Raw genomic sequence first — 19,810 nt, 5'->3', positions numbered from 1 at the left:
TCAAGAAGTTGTATAGGAACTAACAGATTTTTGGATGTAAAGCATATGCTTTCACAAATTATGAGATTTTTTTTAAATGTTTAACCCCTTTGTATATATAGTCGTATAAATGATGGTAGCCATTAGATGCAAACGAACGTATTGCATCATGGGTGATACCAACTACATATGAGAAGAACAATATAATATATTAGTTTCAAAACTAGCTAAGAACTTATCAGTGCTAACTTTGTACACATTAATTGATATGTTAGGTCATAATGAATACAACAAATATTCAGTGTAGAAGCATCTAAACTTAACCCAGACAGTGAACATGCTTCTTCATTACAGCTCCTCCGGGTTTAACTAAAACTTTAAATGCAGCATTTGACACATAATTTAAAGGATTTTACATGAAAAAAATTATAATTAGATGTGCAGGATAATGAAAAATTAATGTTCTCATTTCTTTTACATCAATTATAGAAAAAAAATGTCGGCCTGTTGATAATAAAAATAAAATGCCACACAGTTTTAAGTTAAGAATGAAAATACTTACAACAAAACCCATCGAAATTTGTTACTTAATGTATCCCGTGCCTATAATTTTTATATCATAACACGGTCAATATACGATCAAACATGTTAGTTAAAACAAAAATATCACCAGGTCACTGAAGTAACCATTAAATAGTACAATGTATATAGATACTCAAGATATCTCTTTGATTGCTTGTGACTGTGTTCAGTTGAGATTTGTTGCCAGCGTCGCTATGACAATGTTAATTCTACGACTAGAAACACGGTCGCTCATAGTTATAAGAAAGTCTTCTGGAAAAAGTGCGCTTTTACTTTGGCCAATGTTGATCATTTTACAGTAGTTTCAAGCTTTCCTTAAATCAGTATCTGAGATCACAAATAAAAAACGGTTTGTCATGTCTGAGGGAATGAAAGTATTCATTTTCATACTGAGATGATGCAACGCATCAAGGATATACAAATATTCTTAACCTGCTTTCTTGTTACTAATAAACAACTACTCAGGTTTTCAGATCAATTTTAAAAGATAAGTTTAAAATTTGTAATGCTCGTGATAACATAATGCATAGATAGCTATACACGTATTTAGTGCTAATTTTTACATTATTTCGAGGACAATTTTGTTAATTTGGGATTCTATATATCTTATTTTTTAAATAATGTACGTATACTAAAATAATCTTTGGTGATAGTAAATTATCTACAACTAATCTAAGGTTAATAAGATGGTTATCTTGAAAAACATGTTTACCGTTTATATCAGTTTTGATCTTATAAAAGTGTGTTAAAATCCGTGTGCACTAGTTTAAAAGGTTTATTACATGAAATAAGATGTTATTACAAGTAATAAGATATATTAGCCTTTCTGCTGCATGGATAAGACAAATATTTATGTCTTGACATTTTGATTTTAAGAAGTGATAATTGAAAGATATATTTTATTTTGAATTATAAATTGTTTTGTACATTCATTAGAATTTTACAATTGCTCTCTTGAACAAATCCTTCGTTGATTTTGAAATTCTATTAGTACTGATTTAAATCTATGATGAATGATGCTGAACTATGAGAAGCATCCACTGATTTCATGTAATATTTATGCAATAGAAACAGTTTTCCTATGTTGCTTTCCAGATTCACAAGGCCTAAAGTAAAATAATATTCATGTGTATTTTTCCAAGAGAGATGGATAAAGTGTCAGCAATAGTCATTTTTATTGAAACCAAGGTCATCTAATCATTATAAACAAGACGACTCCGACATTAGAGGCTTTAGACCACTCTGATCGGAACACAGTAAGGGCATTGGAGTGGCGTATTTATGGAGATCGTAACGCGGTTTTTCCTGTCATTATGATCCAGTGGTAATATTATTTTTTAGCATTAAGACATTTTTGTGCTATAAAACGTATTAAGAGAAATGATTGATTACGTCCGCTATTCAAAATCGCCTCTAAGAAAAAATGGTTCTGTATGAAAGTTTCTATCTATCGCTATCCAGATGACAAGTCTGTTGGACTTATTCAACTTGTTTTATGACAAAAATTATATTCTAACTCTTGTAAAATTATTATACAATTTTACAAGCATTCTCTTTTCAGTTTGTTCTTGATCCGATTTGATCGTTAAATTATGCAATGAAATCAGATACAGATTTCATAAGCGCATTCAAATATTACGTGTTGTCTACATTGTTTTGACGCAACTTCAAAAGTCAAATTTTATTTCATTTCAGGCATTATAAAGAATCTAAATACGCCTAAGATCGAATAGTTATTAAAAAAAGAAATAAGCCATAGTTATTTATTAAAACAAGATAGGGAGTCCTTTTGAAAAATCGATTTTTTTCAAAGCTGTATCGGATATGGATGACTATTTTCAATTCAATTCACCTAGCACTTTTCATTACGGGCGTTTTCATACAACGCATTATTATAGGTTTAAGTCTAACTTAGTATTCCAGAGGTAAGCGCTAATCTGGCTATAAAAGCTTTTCTTATGAATTGCAGTAAATTAACATTTTCCACTGAATGCAACATCATATTAATTACAAACCATTTTTACCATGTAATGACCGAAAACAAAACAAAAAATATAACGTTTAGTTTATTTATTGATGTGGTCTGTTACATGCATTTGGCCAATAGTGTCGGTTACTCGAGGACTGCCTTTTTGGATTTAATAGTAGTCTCTTGTTTTGTAACAGTTAGATCAGATAACGGGGCTATTTTTAGGGAGGGGATGACATGATTCTATCAATTCAATTTAAATTGAAAGATTGTACGGTTTGGAAAACAGTTTGTGAAACAAACATTAAGGGAGGGGCGGTAGGAGGGGGGGGGGGGCATCTTACTTTTATTTTCTTGAGAGGAAATGGGCCGTTTCAGTTATGTCTAAAATATACATGTAAATTAAGACGTCCAGATCTTTTTTGGTCCTAATCAGGTTCGTGGGAAATGTTGCATGTTAAACATTTGGTGTTTCGAACCGGAATTACAAAACAATTCTTTGAATATGACTCATTGTTTTGTTAGTATTTCTTCTCACGTTAAACATGAATTTAATATGAATCAATTTTATGGGAACATAATTGTTTATTAAACAACGAAAAACAGTCATACTGATTTAATTGATATTTCCTGTGTGGCTATATTATAGAATTCTTTAACGCTTTAAACGATGACAAAATATTTATATTGATAATCAATATTATATGACATGCACAAGAAAATTGATTGACATTGAAGACGTGAAACATAATAAATTCAATAACATGTACATACTGAAAAAAATCTTGCCTTAACTAGATTCAATTGATTTTGTTGTCGAACGAAAACTAATTCGTGACATTGCACAATAATGGCTTTACACATTACAAATATATATTATTTTAATCGTTTAGCTAACTTAATTATGGGGAAATCAGATCAAACTATGTAATACATCAGAAAGGAGAGCTCTCTTATAATTGACAATCTGTGTGGTCAGAATTATCCTTATGATTATTCAAAGTAGCTGGGTGGACGATAAGAAAAATTGAACATATTTCAGCTTTTAAAGGTGAATACTTCCTATATCTTGGCATACGGCTCTTCTTTTCTGGTATTAAAGGGGGGGGGGGGTAGTGGTTATATCTAAATTGAACATAATTATCTTCTCATCCACAGCGCATCTAGCGGGCAAAGATAGTTCATAGTAATAAGGAGTAACTAAAGTAAAGTAAACTTCAACCAAAATTGTGTACCATACTTCGGCGACCGCTGAGGCCATTGGGCTTTATATTTTACAAGAGATATTTCCAGTTCGGTCTAAAAGCATGTCATCGGATGCAAAAAATAAAAAAAAATTATATTACTTTTTTTGTTCTGGAGAATACAAAAATTCGAGCAAATGAACCAGTAGTCAATTGACATAATAGACAATGTTTGTGGAACACTCCATTTATTTGCGTTTTTTATTAGATTTGCCTGATTTGTCGTCTCAATTCTTGTCCAAGGATATAACTTGTCGGCATTGATTCTGACGTTAGTTTTCTTTTCAACCTATCCTAATTGTTATTTTGATAGTTATGTCTTGTAAAATTACACGAACCAGTGGTATTGCAGAATCCCAAGTCCGGAAAACAAGGAAAAGTACATTAATAAATAGAAAGCAAATTATAAATGACAATTCAAAAATACGAGTTCAAGAACATCCTTTTCAAAATTGTATTAGAAAATACAAAAAAACCAAAAAAAAACCCAAAAAACAAAAAAACAAAAAACCGAAAGAAAGAAAAGAAAAGTGAAAGATAACGATAAAACTATGGGCCTAAAAAATAATATCATTTCGACGATGTAGTATAATAGCATGCATTAGACAAAGAATGTTCTCTTTTTTCTTCAGGATTTAAAAGTGCCTCAATTTAACCGGAGAATCCCTTTTGTTGTGTTTCGTTACTAAGGAACTGAGTCATCCTCGACAAGACTCTGTGGACCGCCTCGCTCCGACAGGACTTTATTCCTGGAGACCGGGGTTTCAGATTGCTCGAGTCGTCGCCTGACTGGTACTAAGCTGACAGTTAATGAGCGCAATATCAACTGGGGAAGGAGAGGGAGGCTGTGTTATTGTACAGCAGACGGCGAGTATTAGGAGCGCCAAGTGCTTGATTGTATGGTAGAGAGCGGGGTCCGGGGTGATGGCTATAGAATGAACTTGGCACCAGGTAAGTTGATATATTCCGGTTTGCTTGTAATAATAGAAATTCTGTCATGCTAGAGAAAAGCCCAATAATCATTTTAATGTACATAACCGATATAAGATAATGTGGTAGACATGTTTATCACGAACAAAGATTTTTTTTTCTTATAAAAAGTTTCATTATACACGCACGAAGAATTAATAAAACTAAAATTTTCAAAAATGTATAAGGTTTTTTCATAACCTAAGTTTCTAAACCCAAAATCATTAAGAAAGTTACATTTTTAAAATTAAATTTAAAAGTTCCTCGTTATAATTTGGGAAATGTCATTTTATCAAATTTAGAGAACTAGCCCGTTGTTATATCGTTGATATAGATGTTATTTATAGTTTTTCTTTTCATAAAATTTATTTATCACAATTTAATGATATCTTATGAAATGATGAACCTAGAAATTCATTAGTTAACCTCGGAGTGATAATGAAAAATGACAATAACAAATTGTCAACCATTTTAAAAATCCACAAAATGAAAAACAAATTCAAAGCAGAGCAACACGGACCTCTAAAAAGATGGAGTAAGCATCCTCTGCTGACCGGTAAAAATTTTAAGTTAAATGTTTGATTACTTCTATCTTGGGCGACATGCATGCGATTTTCTAATGCAATTTACTACCATCTGTCAGAGATGCACAGTTTTGCATAAGTTTCTTTCTTTAGATGCATCATTTTATGCATTTGGCATGTAAAATCAATCGTGATGTCATCTAAATCAATAACGAAATCAAACACTCTAACCGTAGACCGTTCGTTTTATAAAAGGAATAGATTACAAGATACCAAGATATTATAATATTCAAATCATTCCGGAGATTCGAATCTATAAAGTTTTATTTTTAATCGGATCGTTATATTCTAATTTACATTACATAACACTAGTCACAGTGTGTCAAAGAAAAAAATGGGTTTTTTATCAACAAAAACAAAAACAAAAAACAAAAAAAAAAGAACTATAATCGGTGTGGTTCTCGTCCCTTGCTAGAGGGCTCTTATTCTCTGTGATCAATCATCGGCGCCCTGGCTCCACCGTCACCAAACTTTTTAAATCACTCAACTCGTTCAACAACTCAAATCCTTCAAAGAAGAACCTCATTAGTTGTTAGACCTTGTGTTCGAACCATCTGTATATGTTTATGCAATAAAATATGTTCAAACCATCCTTCAAAGAAAAGCGCATCAATTTGAGGTCAATACTCAGAGCTGATGCTGAGTATTGACATGAGGAGGGTTGGTGACGACAGGGGTCTGATCTATGTTTTAGTCTGTGTTTATGGGACTGCATAAGCCAATCACTCAGACCGGGCTAAATGCTTATGGTTGTGGTGATGGACATGTGCAAATTGTAACACGGACGTGAAATAAAGATGACTGCGCATCTAAATCCGGAGGTAATCTGTCGTGAAAAAGATGACTACCGTTCTAATGGATGAATTAGATGAATGTCTTCAGGCAAGACTGATATTCGCCTGAGATTGAAAATCCCCAAGTTGTTAATGAACTTTCGCGTAGAAAATTAGATGAGAAAAAGAAAAAGCAAGTTTTTTTTTACAGCTTAGACAAAAGCTTATATGACAAAGTTATTTCTTTAAGTTAAGATCAGACGACACGTTCCTCGAGCATCTTTTTTGTATCTCCTCGTTATAAAGAGTTCCAGTAAAATTATTATAATAAAAAATCGTCCTTAATTTGATTGATTTTTATATAAATAGATATATGCATAGATGGCCAAGTGGTTAGAGCGATGCATGGCTGCTCCCTGCTAGGAGCGCAGGTTTCATAGGTTGTGAGTTCAAGCCCCGGCCACGATGAAGCTCCAATGTAGTGAATTTTCCTGTGCTGTATATTTTTCATATCATCAATTTTGTATTTTCAGATAGAATATATAGGAGATTGCATACTCTAGTATTTTGTAGAAATGCCTGGTAACGTATCCCAATTTTTAGCAAGAAAGCTTGTCAAAGTAGTAGTAAACTATTAACAAATTCCTAGAAAAAGTTATCTAAAATTGAGGAACGTGTCGTTTGACCTTAAGGTCCTGAAAAGAGTTGATGATTTGAAGTTTCTAACTGTGTACAAGTTCATCAACAGCGTCAAGCAAAACATTAACGCTCTGAAACGGTAATTAAATGCCGTTAAGACTGAAACTTGTGGGTTTTATTTTCTTTTTAAAAAAAACCCAACAAACAAGCTTTTACCTAAGCAATCCTCTGTCGTACATTGTCATTATCGTTATGCGTTTTCATTATTTTGCTTTACAATTGAAATAAACTTTAAAAGGAATATGATAATGGGAGTTGTTAAGGAATCGCCAAGAGACCAAATTGAAAGCCTTTCAAAGATAATTAGGGTATTTGAGAACGTCACTTCAAAATTATTAAAGACAACAGAAATTCAAAAGACATTGAACTCTTTAGATTTTCCAAGTTTTCATGCTTTTAGAATTACTCTTCAAAATGTTTAATCAAATATAAAATACGGTGCATCTGGATCAAATATAAAACGAAAAATCCCTTATGTGGCTATATAGATTTTCCAAAAAAAAGAAGAGCTTTTGCAAAATGCTTTAACCATAAGCACTCTCAAAAACATACTGATAGCATTTCAACTTGGGATTGAAATGTTAAGTCATGCTCAAAATGAAAGACTCGATTCTCAAAGTAACATTGACAGCTAGATAATAAATCTTGATTGCTTAATTAAATGAAGTCCTTTAGGATTTTAAATAGAATAGGAAGTCTAACAGTGTACATTACTCTACAAAGAAAATATTATTTTATATATTATATAAATATATATATTATATAATATAATATGGTACTTTCATATTATCTACATGATATTCGTGTCTTTATCCCTTTAGTAGATGAGAATACGGTTAATAATCATAAATCTGATACATGTAGGAGTATTTCGTGAAATATGTGGCTTTATTTTCATATGACATGTTGAATGATCGTCATTCATCACGTAGTTAATGTCCACAGATATTTCGCTACAACCGTTACAAGACGGAAGCAGTCTTTAGATTAAAATGCGGATAAATCGCGCAAGAATTTCTGAACAAATCTCTAATGCTTCCGGAAAAAACAAATCGAATTATTCCGGTCATTGATTGGTTTTATGGATAGTTCTTCTCTTGTTTCCTAGATATGTTGATGATACGGGTAATTGGTCTACCTAGCAGCATTTCATTATTCTAAATGCAGTGTTATGGATAAATGTATTATGTAATGAAACGACGGGTTTTCTGTTCGACAGACAGATTGTTTCCATTGTTGTTTATGATTAAGAAACCATTTGTACGAAAGATGATACTTTCAAATATAAGTAGAATTGCGCATAGTTGGTTAAAAATTATTGAAAACGTTGTAAATTAATTTGTAGATGACAACTTTAAAACAACAACATCATAAGCCTACTTGTTTTAGAGCACATTAAAAAACAAGGTGTATTATTCCTCCATTGCCAATGTATTCTAAAAAGTCTTTTGCTACACTCTGTGCCTTCAGTATTAAACCAGGTGTTTAAGAAATCTTTCGTTGCTATCGTATTTCTTTCTTCTGTGCAGCAAGATCTATCTTGACAGTATGATTTCTTGCTATTGGAATGTGTCCTATATTTCTGTCGCTAGTTGTGTGGATCCATAAGTCAGTGTAACTCTACAATAACATGTATACTGATGATGTATTCCATTGCTGGAGCAAACCATTTGGATGGTGTTTTATCGGATACGCGACCTGTTTTTCCCCCTTTGACATAATAAGATATTAGTTTGGGATCCTGCTTGGAGGTTACCCTGGCAAGTATCAAACAATTTTCTATGGCTATAGTTTACACCTGGATAGGAATTCGAAATTCCTTGTCAATTTGATCTGATTCGATTGATTGATTGATTGTTTGAACTATTGATCGATTAATGGTATAATGATCATACTTGTGTCTAATGTTCGCAGAAATGAAATGCAGTTTGTGTATTTGTGATGATAATAGTTCAGCGTTTTAATTTCAGCATTATGATAAATAGTATTTATTCAATCAAGTTAGAAACAGACAAGGGTTACGGATAAGAATTGTAGGGAGCATGGATTAAAAACAGCTATGCAAGAAGGCTATTGAAACAAGCTCGGAAACAAAGATAAAGTTGTAAATCACGCTTTAGATGAAACGTTAAGTTATGACTGAATGTGTTCATTAAATCCATCTATTATCCTTTATCCTGTATAAATCAAACAACTTTCATTATAATGCCTAGATTTATGTTCTGTCGGCAAGGTATCAAAAAGATCCGGATTATTCAATGTCCTGACTTTCGTCGATTCGGATATGTTTTGGTGTAATTACAATCGCCGTATTGCTGTCGGTTTAATGTTATTGAGCCTGATAAAGAGGGAAACTTGCCATTTTATATCCTTACAACTCAGTATGCTATTAATTATAAATGGTAACTTCAGTGTACAAACACTGGGTGTTATTACACGGAAAACCGCTAGTACAATAATTTTCAAAGAAGTATACATCATTTTCCCGTCTTCAGTAAAGTTAGTAATCAAATTATCATTAGCCTTTGGCGTATTATTACGTTTTCATACAGATATTGTTCCTTATAACATCTCACATCAGGGATTCTAATCGTGTATTATAGGTGCTTGATAAACAACATTCTAGCTTAAAATGTAAGGAATTATACCTTTTTGAAGATTTTAAGGTTCTGATTGTGGATTTTCATAACCTCAGCTGATTAGCTCCGTACAATTTGACTTCTGAGAGAAGCTTAAGAAATTATTTCATACCATTTCCATCGTGAGATTTACGTTTCATTTTTATACAGCTTCATTTTATTAAATAGCTGTTGTTGCTTTGTGATTTGTGAGTAGTCTTGCATTTCAATTTTGAGATTACAAATCATACACGCTATTCCAGAACTAAATGATAATAGCTATACTACCAAGCCATGGTTACATTCTTTGCGCCAGTCTTATAGATCTGTGACGTGATAGAACATCGCCCAGAAAATATTGAATCACTTTTTTAGTGGATATATATATAAAAACCTTAAACTTTAGGAATAAACAATGATATTACCCCGAGTATAAATTTAAAAAAATGAGAAAAATAGTTTTTCTGTAACTGTTCCTCTCTAAATTTTTTATGAGTTTAATTTCGTATGCCTTTGGCTTAAGGGCATTTTATTCTATGAAGAATTTAATTATCCAACTGGATTTTTAATTCCTTAATACTAGTATTTGTTTTTCATTTCCCATCGGTATTGAAATTTCAACAGAAAGGATTTGAAATCAGGACGGAAATTCTGAATATCCTTCAGGAAAATTATTTTGAGCGGACTTTATTTTGATGATAGTAAATATCTCATCTGAAAGATGAGATACATAAATAAAACACGATGCTAGAAGCTCTCTATAGAATGGTCCATCATAGAATTATCACCGTGCATATTTCACCTTTCAATTATAACTTTATTTTGGACCGTTCGAACTGCACACGACGGATGCAGATCCAGACGAATTCTCTAGCACCGTAAAATCTACGAGGTCACAGAATTACAGGACTGATATTTTTGATATTTTGTAATTAGTGACTTGTGGCAGGTGCAAAAATCATCCTTGGCACCGGCGTGTACACACATGTAAATACCTGACATTGTTTGTTGCTTTCGTGTGAGATAATAAATTGATAAATATAAAATGGAACAGAAACCACGATCAGGACACTCACCTTACATTGGCTCAGAGACGATAAAATGTGCATATTATAAAAGCAGGTTATAATTGGATTTAGGTTATTAGCTTAAGGACGACCTCCATCCATTTACTTAATGGCATCACGTATTCGATTTGAAGAGAGATTCCTCTATAAAAGGCCATCATTAAATGACTTATTTAACCCCTCTGTGACCGCGTATTGCATTTGTTGGACAATATCTTGGATTTAAGACGCATCAGAGTCATTACACAATAATTGTTTCTTTTTATCTGTAATTCTAATCTTTGATACGAAGTGCGAGTAATTGACCATTCTATTGGGATGGGGACAACCTTCTTGAGTTTGATCGTTCTTTGATGTTAAAGGACGCATACAGGAATGCTAGTTGATGCAATAGTAATGCGGCAATTGAACCTCAACAAACCGAATTCAAAATGTCAATACATGCATTTCTCAAAATTTCTTGCTGTCTAGACTTGATAACAAATAATTATTGCCCGAGACAGCTAGCGTGAGCTTTTAATTACTTCTTCAGATAGAGGACATCACAAATTATCTGAAGAAGGGGAAGCAACAAAATCTTACAAATTGAAACACTTGTAATTATAAAACATTAGGAAACACAAATATCTCGTCCTTAGATCAACCCAAGTAAGGCTTTTGTTTGTTCTTTTGTTTATACGAAATATAAGGTACGTTATGCAAAATTAACTTTCATATGGGTAAATAATTGAGTTGAGGCAAAATAGTTTTGAATATTTGGGTCAATTGATTGCGACATTGTTGCAACATTAAACCAGCCAGGTGTTATGTAAGACCATACGATTTATAACACAATCTTAAAAAATTGATAAAGTTGACATAATTTTAAATATCCTGTAATGGATATGTGCATGTTAGCACATATGTGACAGGCAACACAAAATATTGTTGATCGAGGCTTGCTGTCTTATATACAGGGGCTTTGACTATTTCTTTTCATGCATTCTTATATACTTCGACTACTTATTTCTTTTCGTGCATCCTCACATACTTTATCTATTTCTTTTCGTGCATCCTCACATACTTTAACTATTTCTTTTCGTGCATCCTCACATACTTTATCTATTTCTTTTCGTGCATCCTCACATACTTTAACTATTTCTTTTCGTGCATCCTCACATACTTTACCTATTTCTTTTCGTGCATCCTCATATACTTTACCTATTTCTTTTCGTGCGTCCTCACATACTTGACCTATTTCGTGCGTCCTCACATACTTTAACTATTTCTTTTCGTGCATCCTCACATACTTTAACTATTTCTTTTCGTGCATCCTCAAATACTCTGATAACATATTTCTATCCCTTTTTATTTCCCGTGCATGCTTAGATTAGAATATAATTATACATGTACATATTTGTCTCGATATATATGTACAATATAGTATTCTATGCCAGATAAAAGCATAAACTCTGTGTCATTATCGTCGCCGTGCTATAATCATTAATATTACTGGAATAATTTTATTGACATTTTCTTGTCATTCATTAAACTTTTTTTTTAAATATTAAGTGAAAAATATGAAATAATATCGAGGCTTTTGTCCAATTAAGATATTAATGCTCTTTGAAAAAAAAAGATTGAAATATAAAATCTAACATATGGTGGGAGTTACTAACCCCCTCTCAACATTGACGAAATTTATTTTATATAATTTTAAGTAAGCTCGGTCTCTCAGCTTTATTGTCTAGTGATGTTATTTAAAATCTGATACTTATAGGATTTTTTTTCTTTTCCTTTTTTTTAATGAGGCCGGGGGGGGGGGGGGGAGTTCTTTCAAAGTTACAGTCATGTACTCAGAAGAGATTATCAATAAATGTCGTTAAAAATCCCTGCATATAGCATATTATAAAAAGCTTTTTTCATGCTCTACCACCAATAACCGGTAATTTGTCCTACAAAATAAAACAAACATTGGCGGTCGCACATAACACTGGTCATTGGAATAACCCATGACGGAAAACTTATGCGTGGGTTCCATTCCAAAATTTTTATTAAAATCAATATATCGACAGAGATTTATTGGCCTTCAAATGGTATTTTCCTTTTTGCAGGTATTGCAGAGTTCTGGTGGCTAACGGACGATTCCGATCTACTCAAGGGTCGTCTGCTGTTCAGATATTTCCCGCTGCGCTAAGCTACAAAGGGGATACAGTGGATGTTGAATAATTATGAAGTTCCGTTTCTTCTTTTTTCCTCCACTCATTATAGCTGTTTAATCAACGGACTATGAAATGGAACTTTATGGCTTTTTTCGTTAATTGTGTGGCTAAGACCCCTTGATTTTACTCTGGAGAGAAGTTCCCATCTTGTTAGCAGTATGATCACTCCGTTGTTACTCCTGTCGTGACGTGGGCATCCGAAATTCAATTGATTTGGATAACATTTCCATTTTGTGCAAAAATAGATTGGTTTTAAATTGGAATGATGAATTTGACGGGGAGTAACTATTCGAACACGACTATCAGCTCTGGGTCAGAAAGAGTACTTCCGCCAGGATACAGCACAGTACATTTGATACTGACCGTTACCATAGTGACCATCATCATCCTCATTATAGTAGGTGGAAATCTCCTAGTTGTGGTGGCCATTTATACGGATAAAAATTTGAAATCAAAACAGAACTGGTTCATAGCGTCGCTCGCTGTTGCGGATTGTCTGCTAGGTCTGATAATCATGCCGTTTAGTCTGACTAATGAAGTGATGGGGTACTGGTATTTCGGCTCTGTCTGGTGTGATTTATGGAAGGCCATTGATGTACTCCTGTGCACTGCTTCCATCCTCAGCATTTGCCTTATTAGTTTGGATAGATATTGGTGTATTACCAAAGCCTTGACGTATCCAAGACAACGAACTGCGACCCGTGCGGCGCTGATGATCGCCGCAGTCTGGATTCTGTCCCTAATTGTTTGTGTACCTCCACTGATAGGGTGGAAAAATCCTCTTCCGGTTAATGACTATCCGCTATGTTTACTCAGCAGTGAACTTGGATATATCATAAGTTCATGCATGGGATCATTCTACATACCTGGGGTTATCATGGTGATTGTGTATTATAAAATTTATAAAGCGGCGACAGAACGAGCAAGAAAACAAAGAGGGAACAATAATAAAAAGGCAAAGAAAGAGGACAGGACCGATAAAGAATTATACGGTCTACTGAAAAATACAGACACAAAGGAGAAACAGGAAACAGTCACAAACATGCCTACAAAGGTCAACAGTATGACCTTGACGGATGATGAAAGTACATGGCCGATATATCAGAAACAGGGGGTCAACAGGGAGGATTCGGGTCAGGAGCCGGAAACGGGTAATGGAACAATTGATGAGCAAGACATAGATTTAGATGAAGCGAACGAGAAAGAATCTACAAAATCTGATACCACAGGAACAACCAACTTAACGCCAAATCAAGAGGAAATCAAACACGCGGAGGTTTACGACGCCGTCAAAGACCTAGAGAGACATAAACGCAAACTCGCAAAAGCGCGGGAAAGGCGCGCCACCATTGTTTTAGGAATAGTGATGGCGGCTTTTATCGTCTGCTGGGCACCTTTTTTCACGTTGTATATAATCACGGCTTTGTGTAATTGTATCCCTGACATAGTGTTTGATGTCTGCTTTTGGGCCGGTTACTGTAACTCGGCCCTGAATCCAATAATCTATACTGTGTTCAATCGAGATTTCAGACATGCTTTTAAAAGAATCCTTTGTATTGGTCAAGCTCACCGTTGAATGAAAATGCTGTTGTAAAGGGTGGTGTAATTATGACATTAATGATTTGGATACCAAATGAAAAAACAAATATTGTTATTCTACTTCAAATCGTACTCATTATCACATTGCAAATATTAATGCTATTTGGACGAGCGTTCGTTAGTCTTATTTGCTCATTTCCCCTATAATTCAAATCCAAGAAATCTATAGTTGGAAAGATTGATAAAATCAAAGTCAGTTAACATGCAAGGCCCTAAAATAGATGGAACATAAAAGCATTAAAGTATGATATTTAAGCCTCCGATAGTATCCGTCAACAGTTCTAGAAATCTTTTTTTTCGTCGCTTTCATACCTTTTGTGACTTTTCTCACGTTATTTGATGAAGTTTCATATGTTTTGTTTGCATTGATATTAAATTGCGTAATGACTATCAAGAGGTTTCAAATTTTATGATTCGTGGCTCTGAAATATTGGTAATTTAATTCGTTACCATGCACCAAGACCATGAAGACGCCACAATTTAAGGTTGCCAGCTTTAGTTTTCATCGGGCATATTTTTGCGCAACCTAGTAAAATTATTTTTTTATAGAGTTAGGAGTTTTGCTGCTGATGTTTTTAACCAAAACCCCCAAATCAACAATTTTGAAATTTCTCGTTTTAAATCTAAAGAAGAACAAAAACCAAGTGTTACCAAAATGGTTGACTACTTTTACAGACACTAACGAGTATTTATTGTCGTTTAAGGCGTGATAATTACGCCAACCTCCTAGAAAGCAGGAAATGACAAAAAAAATCATCCGCCATATCTCTTCGGTTTAATGTAATTTAACGGAAAGTCAACAGGAAGGAGGACGAGGAGACAGATGTAATCATACTCTTATTATCTATGATTTATAGATATTTAAACTCACTTTTATTGAAATTTTCAATTCGTTATTTCTCTTATATCAACGGGTGCCATACTGTTTGTTCTACAGTTCTTGTCGTCAACACAGTCTTGTTATAATTCCTTTATTTATTACTCCCCCCCCCCCCCCCCCCCTTCCCCGTATCTTTCTCTTTCCCGTTTCAACCAAAAAAAAGGCACATAAAATATGGAAAAAATATCATTATGTCGGCTCTACTGAAAACTATTGTAGCAGATTATTCTGCGACAGCCGGAACTATTAACACTGTTAACCAGGTCAGTGATTGTGAGTAACAACGTGTCTGCAACACAGGACGTTGTGTCTGAATGTCAAAGTATAGCGTGTACCTTAAATAAAATTATTTCAAGCACGGGCGATAAATTCTGGGCATTTTTTCCTGTTTTAAGTGAAATATTACACCGGCAGAGAATCATTCAGATTGCATGGAAGACCAACGAGTAAATATGTCTCAAAGCATAGATGTATACACCCAAAGGACAATGGACTCACTGAGAAAAATTATGATAATTTAATCTTGGAAATTGTCCTGCGTATTCTCTGAAGCAGTGGCCGTTTTTCAAAAAAAAAAAAGAGCAAAGCCTTGTAGTTGATGAAAAATAATTTCCCATTGACTTCAGGGGATGACAGATTACTAATATTTCATGCCAGTTTGTCTTCGAATAGAATGGTAAATAATAAGCCAGATATCTTGTATACACACATGGAATAAAGATATTGCAATAAATAAAGCAAAAATGAATTAATTATTTAATGTACTTAAAACATTTTGTCATGTTTAAACCCATAATAAAAAATAAAACATATCAACCAAATTACAGATAAAAGCACCACCCAGGGAATAATTATATATTAATATGAGCAGCGGTAACTTTGGAAATTCAATTATTTACACTTCGGAAATGCAATATTAAATCGTTGGAATACTGAAGGGACTTTGATAAAGTTTACTTCAATGGCAGTAATCGATGATGTTTAATTTGAAAGGAGAACATATTCAGTCTGAAGCTAAAAACCCGATCCATTTCAATTTGAAAGCGACATAAAACTTATTGTTAAATGTTCTTAAATTTTCCCTATCGGTAATATAAAAAACTAGTGTGTGTCATATACCCTCTGGTAAGAAAAACAATTCTTCCAAGATTAAAGAACTAGTATTACTTTACGCAAATGTCGAGTGTAAAGACGAGCTATTGCAACACAAAACTGAAAGTCAGCAAGTTAAATGGACGCTGGAATGAATCTAAGTGAAAAAAAAACCTACCGAGAAACAAAACGGAACTAAACAAACTAAAAGATATATTCAACGAAAGCTTCATGTTTGAAAAGTGTAATTAATAGATGGCAAAGACATTTATGGCTTCATCATTAAAAAAAAAAAGTAATTGCACTGTTTAAAGTAATTAGCTACGACTGAAATGCACTCCACAAAAAAATTATTTTATTAAATTCCAATTCCATATCAACCTAAAATTAGCCGCAAATTTTCGAAAAGGAGAAAATGAAATAGTATAACGTTATAGAAAATTTGTTGATTAATATCGAGGTTAAATTACTTGTCCATTTTTATCCGAACTTCGGTAGAGCAGTATTGAAAACTTTTGCTTAGCGTATTTAATCGATGAGTTTTTTAGTGAACCTAGAGCGGAATTTGAATTGTGCATATGATTCTTAAAATCAGTATACAAAACACTGTATAAATTACATAACTATATTAAAAAATTTCTCTCTCTCTCTCTCTCTCTCTCTCTCTCTCTCTGATTAGGAATCGTTTTTTTCGCTTCTTAAAAGCAAGTCACGGTATCAATCAAGAAGGACAGAACCTGATCTTTTGAGTTGCATACCAATAGTCTAGAAAAGCTTGTAAATAAAGGACATTCCTCTCGAAAGTCCTTGTCTGGCTTAGATTTTAATCAATAATCCGCAAGAGAAGTAATGGTGTCAATACCTTTGATCCACAAAAAAAGTTTTTGTCGTTTAAGTGATGTCTTTTTACTACATGTTTTTTAAAGTCAAGACATATCAACGAATAGTCGATTATTCCACTATTCTTCATACAGACAGACGTTCGAATAACAATCTTTATGCGCGCGATGTTCGAAAAAAAAATTGAGATGATGCATGTATGTTGATAACTCTTGATCAGAAATAACGTAAAACGGTCTCCTAGCCCCAGCAATTATTATAGTTGCCGTCGGAACAAATATTTCCTCTGCCAGACTAATTAAACCCGTTTAACTCTGAAACAGTTTTTGGGGAACGAAACTGCTTGAAATGATTTGTTTTGAAGCAACATCGCTTGTTTTCATTTGTTCATTATCATTTGTCAGTTAAGCCTTATCATACTTACCTAATTAAACATGGTGATCTATAACCGATGTTGCAATTGTGTATCAGTATGTCCCATGTGTTTTTGATAAAATTCTTCTTCTTTTTAAGATTCTTTTTCACAAACTTTATACAAGCGTAATGCTAGAATAATAGAAAATAATTTGTAAAACGACATGACAATTTAACATTTTTTTCCATCAGAAACTTTTTAGAATCATTTTGCATCTATTTTATGTTTCAATTTTCTATGTTATTTGCTTTCTATCTAAAATGTTCGGTATGCTGCTTTCCCAACGGTGCACGCTCGTGGTTCATTTACAGTTTATAAATATATAAGTATGCATCTATTCAAACCCTGACCATCAAATAACTTTCGTCAATAGAAAAAAATCACGACAAATCTCTTAAAGAATTTGTCGTGACTAACAATAGTGTCGAAATAGAGCTCTCTGTAGCATTTTAGTGGAGTATTTGTCATCAAAGCAATTTACTCTGTAAAAGAAATACTTATATTGGCATCAATTAAGACTTTGCTCCAGAAAAGACATATTCAAGATACAGGCACGTAGCATCGTTTTTGAAAGTGGGGGGGGGGGGGGCAGACTCATCCAAAAAATCTTGACAAGCTAAAAAAAAAAAAAAGAGGAAAATTTAGTTTCCCAAAATCTTCAAAATCCTAATCCGTGGGGGGAGGGGAGGGGGGGGGCTGGCGTAGTACATGTATATAACTTCAATTTCACTCCTCGTTTCCTTATTTTCATATCAATATTCTACATACTCCCCAAAAAGTGGGGTGCCAACTCCATGATAATTCAATTTTTTAAATGTAAATTTGTTGCTGCGAGAAAAAGTGGGGGGGGGGGGCAAAAAAATAATAATAAAAAACAAAGAAACAAAATTTTATCAAACAAGTTATCAATATTGTTTACATGCAGTTATGTTTTCGCTCTCATATAAAAATTTCAACATCCCAGTGCAACTTCCGTTGCAACATGAACAGAATGCATCCCACACATTGCCTGAAAGCAATGGCGTAATGGAAATCGGAAGGGCTTAACGTAAGGCCTCATTACATCTTTATTAGACCTACTCTGTGTAATTAGTAAAACTTCACTTAAAATGGAACACATTTATTAATAACTAGTCGACGACCTAGTTCCTCTGTGAAGACTGGTCCAGGAGGATCCGAGAGGAATTAGAACTCTCCGAAGATCAACTACAGTGTAGATAATATAGTCATATATTGAACAGTTTACAATAATATTGCGTTAAATGTATGCAGTGTATTATGTAAAATTGTTATCATAATGGTTGATGTCAAAACTGATGATATATAAGAACTGAGAGAGAGAGAGAGAGAGAGAGAGAGAGAGAGAGAGAGAGAGAGAGAGAGAGAGATGACAAGAATGTTAGTATTTCTTCTGATATATGGTTTCAAAATCGCCAGAATTGCACGAACTACAATTAAATCACAAAAATATACTCATGAATCTCTTTCATTCATCTACAGCCCTCTCTTAGGGTCGGTGTTTCTCTGAAATTTGCATGTAAAATAACTCTATGGAGCATTGTACTAGCTGTCCTATCTAACTTAATAATCCAAACTAGAGGTTATCTGGGCGATGATTTGAAGAAGGTCCCGTCGCCAATTCGACCTTTTGGTTTCTATGCATAGAAAAAAAGAAGAAAACTTGGGAGTAGAGCGCGCCAACAAGAGACATTGCACTGGACAGGCGGCCGCCCATCTCTGATACAGTCTATATAGGCTCTCAAGAAACATTCTACAAAGGAATTACTATTAATGGGATTATCAAAATGCATATTGTTCATACAGAACTTCATCAAAAGAAGCAACAGAGTACCAGTATAATTATTTGAACCCAGACACTGACCAACTGTATACCATTACTGCAATATGTATTTGTTTCCCGGTGATAACTTCTCGACATAACCTTTATCGTGGAAGGAATTTTAAAGTATTTTGTATAGCCAAAAAAGGGGGTTATAAATATATAAATATTTAACTGCTTAGAGTCGTGGGTTTCTTATAAATTCGTTTGTTATGATGTTTGAATAGTGAAATACAGGATCGAGGTATGAAAATAAATAATTGCATTTTCAAGCAATTATCGCATGTTTTAGAGCAGAAGCGATAAAACAACGTACGTTGATAAAAATGCACTACATACAGCAATGGATCTGTTGACATTGGATGTGAGGTGCGTTCGCGTTCTCGCATCTTGGTCGTTTATTTCGCGAGATGTTGCTTTCATTTGCATTTCAACCTTCAAACCTTTTACCAGAATAAT

The 19,810-nt window shown here is 33.7% G+C and overlaps 1 protein-coding gene across 2 annotated transcripts in view; it reads left to right on the top strand.

The window, feature by feature from the left end:
• LOC105332775 (alpha-2A adrenergic receptor) overlaps positions 1 to 14,678 on the top strand; it is a 33,639-nt gene extending 18,961 nt beyond the window's left edge. Inside the window, exons 1-3 of one of the 2 annotated variants that reach the window (XM_066069019.1) lie at positions 1,869 to 1,885; positions 4,407 to 4,725; positions 12,578 to 14,678. In XM_066069019.1, the coding sequence (XP_065925091.1) occupies positions 12,948 to 14,261 (1,314 nt within the window). In that variant the 5' untranslated portion in view covers positions 1,869 to 1,885; positions 4,407 to 4,725; positions 12,578 to 12,947 and the 3' untranslated portion in view covers positions 14,262 to 14,678. Of the gene's footprint in view, positions 1 to 1,868; positions 1,886 to 4,406; positions 4,726 to 12,577 lie in introns of those variants that run through there. The other variant, XM_011435473.4, reaches the window with a different exon arrangement.
• Positions 14,679 to 19,810: the final 5,132 nt, after the last annotated feature.

The sequence above is a fragment of the Magallana gigas genome, chromosome 8 (assembly GCF_963853765.1).
Source record: "Magallana gigas chromosome 8, xbMagGiga1.1, whole genome shotgun sequence".
Classification (NCBI taxonomy): Eukaryota; Metazoa; Mollusca; class Bivalvia; order Ostreida; family Ostreidae; genus Magallana; species Magallana gigas.
This window is presented reverse-complemented; position numbering and strand designations above follow the sequence as displayed.